General features: G+C 40.9%; 1 protein-coding gene across 1 annotated transcript; it reads left to right on the top strand.

Moving 5' to 3' along the window:
* Nucleotides 1-5,502, top strand: shbg (sex hormone-binding globulin). The gene is made up of 8 exons (XM_035752974.2): nt 1-229; nt 1,076-1,176; nt 1,637-1,826; nt 2,145-2,306; nt 2,501-2,660; nt 3,600-3,745; nt 3,901-4,093; nt 4,474-5,502. Exons 1-8 carry the CDS (start codon nt 131-133, stop codon nt 4,614-4,616), a joined length of 1,194 nt encoding a protein of 397 aa, XP_035608867.1. The 5' UTR covers nt 1-130; the 3' UTR covers nt 4,617-5,502.
* Nucleotides 5,503-7,848: the final 2,346 nt, after the last annotated feature.

Genomic DNA, 7,848 nt, shown 5'->3' with positions numbered 1-7,848 from the left:
CAGGCGTCAGAGTGTCGAAGTAGACCATTAGCCCCTCCACTAGTACCTCAGGGCTAGTTCAGAGTGAGTGGACAAACCGCTGTGAGGTTCTGGACACTGGTAAGCCTACTGAGGGTCAGGGGTCTGAAGAATGGGCTCGTTAAAGACCCTGTCAGGTGGACTGCTGCTGGGTTTAAGCCTCACCTTGCTGGGATGGGGAGCTGAGGGACAATCGAACGGACACCCCAAGGTACGTCAGAATTCTCTCACCACTGACATTGTACATGTTTAATATGTAACCAAGGTAGTTTTTCTCATTAAATGGATTTTCGTGGTTCATTTAGGGGTCGACGGGTCGCCTAGTGGTTAGAGTGTTGGGCCAGTAACCGAAAGGTTGCTAGATCAAATCCCCAAGCTGACAAAGTACAAATCTGTCGTTCTGCCCCTGAATAAGGCAGTTGTTCCCCAGTAGGATGTCATTGTAAATAAGAATTTGTTTTTAACTGACTTGCCTAGTTAAATAAAGGTTACATAAAATAATTAAATGCTCATTGGATTGGCCCAAGGGAAAATATACAATACTGGTCGTAGTATTGCCTTAATCTCTCAAGGACAGACTATGTAAACATCTGACCAAGAGTACCTTGACAGTAACACAGAGAACTTGAATTGCGCAGTGAAAGAGAGGGGACTTTGCTCAGTAGTCTGTGGGCGGAAAAAAACAATATGTCAGGTCACCCTAAATCTATTCCACTGATTTGAGCTCACCCACACTTTGCTGTATCACTTTACTAACATATTTATGACTCATTGTACAAAGGAAAATACCATATGTTCAAATGTCTATTTCTCCGTACATTTGGCATCATGTTCAATAGATGCACAAGCATAAGAGTGGCGGTGTGCTGTGCATATTCCCTGCCTGTAAGAAGACAACATTGAAACTTAGGGGTGTGTGTGTGAATGAATGAGCAGTACATTGAGCATACTGTAACATGTGTTGTACTGTACATACTGTAACATGTGTTGTATTGTACATACTGTAACATGTGTTGTATTGTACATACTGTAACATGTGTCATGTTTTGACACACAGAAGGAGATATTGGGCAGTGGCCCTATCAACCTAGGCCAACAACAACGAGGCACCTGGTGGCCCCTGATGCAGACCAGAGAAAACCTGACAGAGGTCAAAAGGTCGGTCTGCTTTACATGACCATGAGAGGGGAAAAAACAGCACTAGGCCACATTCCAATATTTTTAACACGCACCCTTCCTTCCTTTCTTAAGATTGAAAGACGATTGGATAGGTGTAAGCATGGGTTACATGCATACATAACATAGTTTCATAAAATCTGAATGTTTTACTTACTCAAAGAGAGCCCAACTTTCCTTAAATTATACTTCCAACATCTCTGTGCTCTATCATACAAACCATCCATTTTACTAACCATCCATTTTTACTAACCATCTATTTGGCTAACCATCCATTTTGCTAACCATCCATTTTTACTAACCATCTATTTGGCTAACCATCCATTTTGGCAAGGAGAAACGACCAAAACAGTCACTCTAAGCAACGGTCAGTCAAAGTAGCAACTAGGAAGACACATTAATGACTTGTGATAGACTTCTTTCCCATGTCTTTGGTCTACAGCATCAAGTCCATGTTCCAGTTCCGGACGTTTGACCCCGAGGGGGTGGTGTTCTATGGGGACACCAGGGAGGGAGAGGACTGGTTTGTCCTGATCCTCAGGAACGGCCTCCCAGAGATGCAGATCGGGAAAGCAGACATCCTCGTCAGTGTGCAAGGGGGACCCAAAGTCAACGACGGCAAGTGGCATCTGGTAAGCCAGGTGACATTCACTCTGCATTATGGGTAACCTATAGAAGCCTGGCACGCAAGTCTAGGTGTCAAATCAGGTGTGACCCAGTCACTTCTAATAGACCTGTGTGTAATGCATTATGAATTCATTTATAGAGGCTGTTATGAGGAGCAATGAGCTGTGATGAAGGCCTATAGCAATGTGAAAGAAAGCACTTTCAATTCTTGACACACTAGTGTATCAAATGTATTTGAGGCTTTATTCACGGCTGACATGGTACATTTCTATTCTGTGATACACATGTAGGGTGCTGTTTCTGGTTCTTTATGCGTACCGTAGGTGGAGATCAGTAGCCAGGGGGATTTTGTGGTGCTGGAGGTGGACGGCCAGAAGGCGTTGGTGGTGGGACTGAAGTCCAAAGAGACCATGGAGGTTCTGACAGGCCAGATCCGCCTCGCCCTCGGGGGGATCCTGGTCAGCCTGGACAAGCTGTTCCTCCCGGTATGCTGGAGCTATCTGTCTGTCGTTTGTTGTCAGCGGGGATTGATTAGCTGAACTTGGAAATGGACTGGTCTCGTTTACAAATTGGTGTGTGTGTGAGAGCATGCGTGTGTGTGTGGGGTGGGGTAAGTGTGTAAGTGTGTGTGTGTATAAACGGTCCTAATACTGTACTTGTGTGTCTGGGTGGTCTCCAGTTCCAGCCAGAGATGGATGGATGTATCCAGAAGGGGAACTGGCTAAACCTGAGCACCCCCTGGGAGACAGAGTTGATTGGGGAGCCCTGGCCCTGCTACCAGAACATCCAGCCAGGGAGCTATTTCCCCGGCGCAGGACTGGCTGCATTCAACACCACAGGTCCATATATATTGAAACGAATGTGGGGCACATACAATAAAGACTGCTGACTGTCTAAGAACAAATTAGCAAACAAAATCATTAGCCAACAACAAAACGCTACTCGCCTTGGATCCAATCAGCATCCTTTTGTAGTTTTAACTGAAGCGAAGCAGCTGATTCCTATTCTATCTTCTGTAAAGACAGGCACTACATTGCAAAGAAGGTCTGATGGTGTAGTGAACAGTCTGATGGTGTATGTGAAGCCACACATAGCCTGAACAGTACCAGGTCTACCCAATTTACCTGTATATGTCCGTATTTGTATTTTACCTTTATTTAACCAGGTAGGCCAGTTGAGAACAAGTTCTCATTTACAACTGCGACCTGGCCAAGATAAAGCAAAGCAGTGAGACAAACAACAACAGAGTTACACATGGAATGAACAAACGTACAGTCAATTGCACAATAGAAAAAGTCTATATTAAGTGTGTGCAAATGGCATAAGGAGGAAAGGCAATAAATAGGCCATAGTAGCGAAGTAATTGCAATTTAGCAAATTAACACTGGAGTGATAGATGAGCAGATGATGTGCAAGTAGAAATACTGGTGTGCAAAAAAGTAAATAAAAACAATATGGGGATGAGGTAGGTAGTTGGGTTGAGATAGGTATATACAGATGTAGGATCTTAATTTGATCACCCTGTTGCAGGAAATGTTAACCTTCTAGTCTATTTGAGGTTGTAAAAGGCCTCTGAAGTTTGTAATTTCCGCTTTGAAATTTCACTTGATTTTCCCTTGCAAAATATATGAACCCCTACAACATGTCTATTAATTATAATCCATATAATAATTCATATTTCCTGTTGCTGCAGGATTATTTTCCTACTGTAACTGGCTCAAATTAAGATCCTACATCTGTATATTGAAATATTGGGATTGATTTATTCATATCTGTAGACCTCCCTGGCCACCAGACAGAGGAGGGTGGGATTACTATTGACATCCATGGAGACTCCACTAAAATGGAAGGAACAGTTCTGAGCTTGAACACCCCTGGGCAGGAATTGCCCACAGTAACAGTGAAAGTCAACAATAACCCAAAGGTACCAATCCCACCATTCTAATTTAATGACAATATGAATGTTGGATTTCAGCATGTAAACTGTCACGATCACAGTTCGTAATCATGGTTCTTTGACCAGTGCAATACAAATTTGATACAGATGTATATCCATGCTTTCCAACTTTTATGCGGCAGAAAGTCATACTGACCATCCTCAAGCGTGACACCATCACCGAACAGAGTTTCAGCAGACTGTCCCTAACCCTGTTGAAGAATCAAGTGAACATGGACATCGATGACACGCACCTAACATTTGAGATCGACAGTATACCTGACTTTCCTAGAAGCTGGAAAGAGGGGATGATCCTTGCATTTGGGGGGCTTCCAGGTGAATTTGTGAGGAGATACTTGAAGTGTTTTGAGGAGACACGTGTACCAGAGGAGGCTGGTGGAAGGATCTATAGGAGGACAGGTTCATTGTAATGGCTGGAATGGAATAAATGGAATGGTATCAAAGACATCAAACACATGGAAACCACATGTTTGACTCCGTTCCATTGATTCCATTCCAGCCATTACAATGAGCCCGTCCTCCTATCGCTCCTCCCACCAGCCTCCTCTGACAGGTACCAGATTTGTCCTAAATTACAGCTAACAGCTACCAGGCGTCTACACACATATGGATGCTGTAGAATCTTGAAATGTTGTTTATTTTTCCCCTCTCTCCATCCCCCCCGTCCCCCTTTCTGTGGTTCCTCCCGCTCTCAGATGATGGAGTGTCCTACAGTAGCATCCAGTACCTGAAGGGCTGTCTGGAGAAGATCCAGGTCCAGGGACAGGATGTGGATCTAGACCGGGCGCTGTACAAGGACCTCTCCGTTTCCTCCCATAGTTGCCCCTCAGAAGTCTGAACCAAGGCTATCCTGACAGATCAGATCTGTGATGACTGTATAGATGTCATTTATCTCCATCAATCACCCTTCCCTGGTCGCATAAACCTAATTACAAATCCCCCCCCTCCTCCATCTGCATTTTAACTGGCCCAATCAGTATTCCTGTACACACAGTCCTAATTCTAACCATGGCTAAGAGAGGTTTGACCATAGAATTAGGAATTAGAATACTAGAATGTAAAATAACCTTCTTATGATGGTCCATAGGTCAGCCATGTTGGTGAGGGAGTTGGTCAACCATGGTTTACCAGTGCTGTGATAATATGTATAATAATGAATGTGATGAATTTATCTGCACAGTATGTGTGTTAGCTAGCAAGCCAGCCAGTTTTAGAGGAATGATTCCATGAAGTGCTCTTATTAACTGTATGGCAACATTCCATTCAAACAATACAGTCAATCCACAGTCATACACTGGCTGCAGTCAGTTGATGATAGGACTTAGACAAGTTGTAAATGCAACAAGTACTGTTATTGTATGACTATATTATATGGCAATATTGTAGGTTGACTATAATTTTATTACGCAATTTCTGACACATCACATGCCTTACTTTTATGTTCCTACTTAAGCAAAAGCAGGAAATGCATCACCTTTGACTCTACTGCCATTCATTCCAATTAGACTGGTTTTGGATTTATTCCTGACCAAGATCGCTGCCATTTTGCCCCATTCTGGAACTTTGAGGGTTTATAACATAGCCCCTCTAGTAATTTAATAAGATCTCTATGAGTTTGACAGTCTTTGTTTGCTTTTGACCAGGTTATGGGGTGTAAAATGAGCATGGGCCATTGCTTTCTGAATTTTCTGTCAATAAAGATACATTGAGCTTGTCGTAGATGATCCTGTTGGCGCATCAGTCTCATTATTGTGCAATATAGAATAGGACTAAATCTAATAAAACTTTATTTAAAGTGTAGTTTGATTTTATTGTATTTAGTTCTATTCTTTAACTTAGATTTTTGGTTGAGATGGAGATGTGTCTACAAATTAATAATTGATATGTTGGCTTCATACCTCCGTCTCAACCAAATATCTAAGTTAAAGAATAGAACTAAATCAAATCAAACTTTAAATGTACTTTAAATGATTTGATTTAGTTATATTCTTTAAATGTTGATATCTGTTTCAGTTGTCAACCAAATACCATTCATTACTTTTCTGATACAGTAAATAGCCTATAAAAGTTAAGGCTATATTGCAAACTAGTCTGACTAGTCTGATTTAATCAACCTCAAAATGATTAAAACATCCATGGTCACTTTGAGGTTACTATAATTTACGGATAGCCAGAGTTCAACAGTTCAACACTCAGACACAATTTACAAACTAAGCATTTGTGTTTAGTGAGTCTGCCAGATCAGAGGCAGTAGGAAGAACAGGGATGTTATCTTAATGAGTGAGTGAATTAGACAATTGTCCTGCTCTGCTAAGCATTCAAAATGTAACGAGTAGTTTTGGGTGTCAGGGAAAATGTAAGGAGTAAAAAGTACATTGTTTCTTTAGGAATGTAGTGGAGTAAAAGTAAAAGTTGTAGAAATTATAAATAGTAAAGTACAGATACCACCCCCCCCAAAAAAAAATGAATTAGTACTTAAAAGTATTTTTACTTAAAACCTTTACACCATTGGTTACTATAACTATATATGTCTTCTTATGTAATCATAGAAAGTGTGCATGTTCAAAGATACCATGGAAAGGTCACATAATAATCTGTAGGTAAAATCTCAAACAGCATTGATCACTTGCACCATGTACTTTTAATGAAACCTCAGGTAATTTAGTTGTGTTATCAGACGAAGCACAGTGATAACACATTACAAGGGCACAACTTCGGTTTTAGAAATGGGGGGTACATCAAATAAAAAATAAAAATTGGGGGTAGATCAGCTTTAATATTGCAGAGATATTGTGGCTTCCATCAATGTAATTATCTGCATAATTTCCAATCCCCCATATATACACTGCCGTTCAAAAGTTTTGGGTCACCTAGAAATGTCCTTGTTTTTGAAAGAATTTTTTTTTTAAATTGTCCATTAAAATAACATCAAATTCATCAGAAATACACCATAGACATTGTTAATGTTGTAAATGACTATTGTAGCCGGAAACTGCAGCATTTTTATGGACGATCTACATAGGCGTACAGAGGCCCATTATAACGAACCTACATTCCTGTGTTCCAATGGCACGTTGTGTTAGTTAATCCAAGTTTATCATTTTAGCATGCTAATTGATCATTAGAAAACCCTTTTTCAATTATGTTAGCACAGCTGAAAACGGTTTGTCCTGATTAAAGAAGCAATAAAACTGTCCTTCTTTAGACTAGTTGAGAATCTGGAGGATCAGCAATTGTGGGTTCGATTACAGGCTCAAAATGGCCAGAAACAAAGAACTTCCTTCTGAAACTCGTCAGTCTATTCTTGTTCTGAGAAATGAAGGCTCTTCCATGTGAGAAATTGACAAGACACTGAAGATCTTGTACAACGCTGTGTACTGCTACCTTCACAGAACAGGGCAAACTGGCTCTAACCAGAATAGAAAGAGGAGTGGGAGGCCCTGGTGCACAATTGAGCAAGAGGACAAGTACATTAGAGTGTCTAGTTTGAGAAACAGACACCACACAAGTCCACAATGGGCAGCTTCATGAAATAGTACCCGCAAAACACCAGTCTCAACATCAACAGTGAAGATGCGACACCGGGATGCTAATCTTCTAGGCAGAATTGCAAAGAAAAAGCCATATCTAATACTGGCCAATAAAAAGAAAAGATTAAGACAGGCAAAAGAACACAGACACTGGAAAGACAGCCTACCGGACTGCTCAAAGGCGTTCACATGGTCCTAAATGGTCCAATTTCAGACATGTCCCCCCGCTCCCCAGTGAAAGTTGTGCCCCTGACACATTAAGTTATTGTATATGTACAAACTATCTGAAGTTTTAACTGTACTTTTAGATGGTTGAAAGGATAGTGATAACACAATGGGAATTCAACAAACTTCTGGCTGTCTTTTTAAGTGGTGAATAAAGGTTGAAATTTCAATGATCAACATCTCAACCAAATATTACCCACATTTCCACGTTGAAATGATATGGTGTACCCAGTGGGTAGTTACTTTGTGTTGTGACATACAGATCACATTTTTCACTTTTACAGTGTTTTTTTTGTGTGTGCAAAAATGACATGA

Source organism: Oncorhynchus keta, chromosome 35 (assembly GCF_023373465.1).
Source record: "Oncorhynchus keta strain PuntledgeMale-10-30-2019 chromosome 35, Oket_V2, whole genome shotgun sequence".
In the NCBI taxonomy this organism is placed as follows: domain Eukaryota; kingdom Metazoa; phylum Chordata; class Actinopteri; order Salmoniformes; family Salmonidae; genus Oncorhynchus; species Oncorhynchus keta.
Note: the sequence above shows the minus strand (reverse complement) of the source record. Positions and strands in the feature narration are given on the sequence as shown.

What these genes read in the sequence shown, in the direction of transcription:
- shbg (XM_035752974.2), top strand. Translation starts at nt 131, where the DNA reads ATGGGCTCGTTAAAGACCCTGTCAGGTGGACTGCTGCTGGGTTTAAGC. An exon ending in ACGACGGCAAGTGGCATCTG is followed by an intron (nt 1,827 to 2,144) that starts GTAAGCCAGGTG and finishes TGCGTACCGTAG; the next exon opens with GTGGAGATCAGTAGCCAGGG. An exon ending in AAGTCAACAATAACCCAAAG is followed by an intron (nt 3,746 to 3,900) that starts GTACCAATCCCA and finishes TTTATGCGGCAG; the next exon opens with AAAGTCATACTGACCATCCT.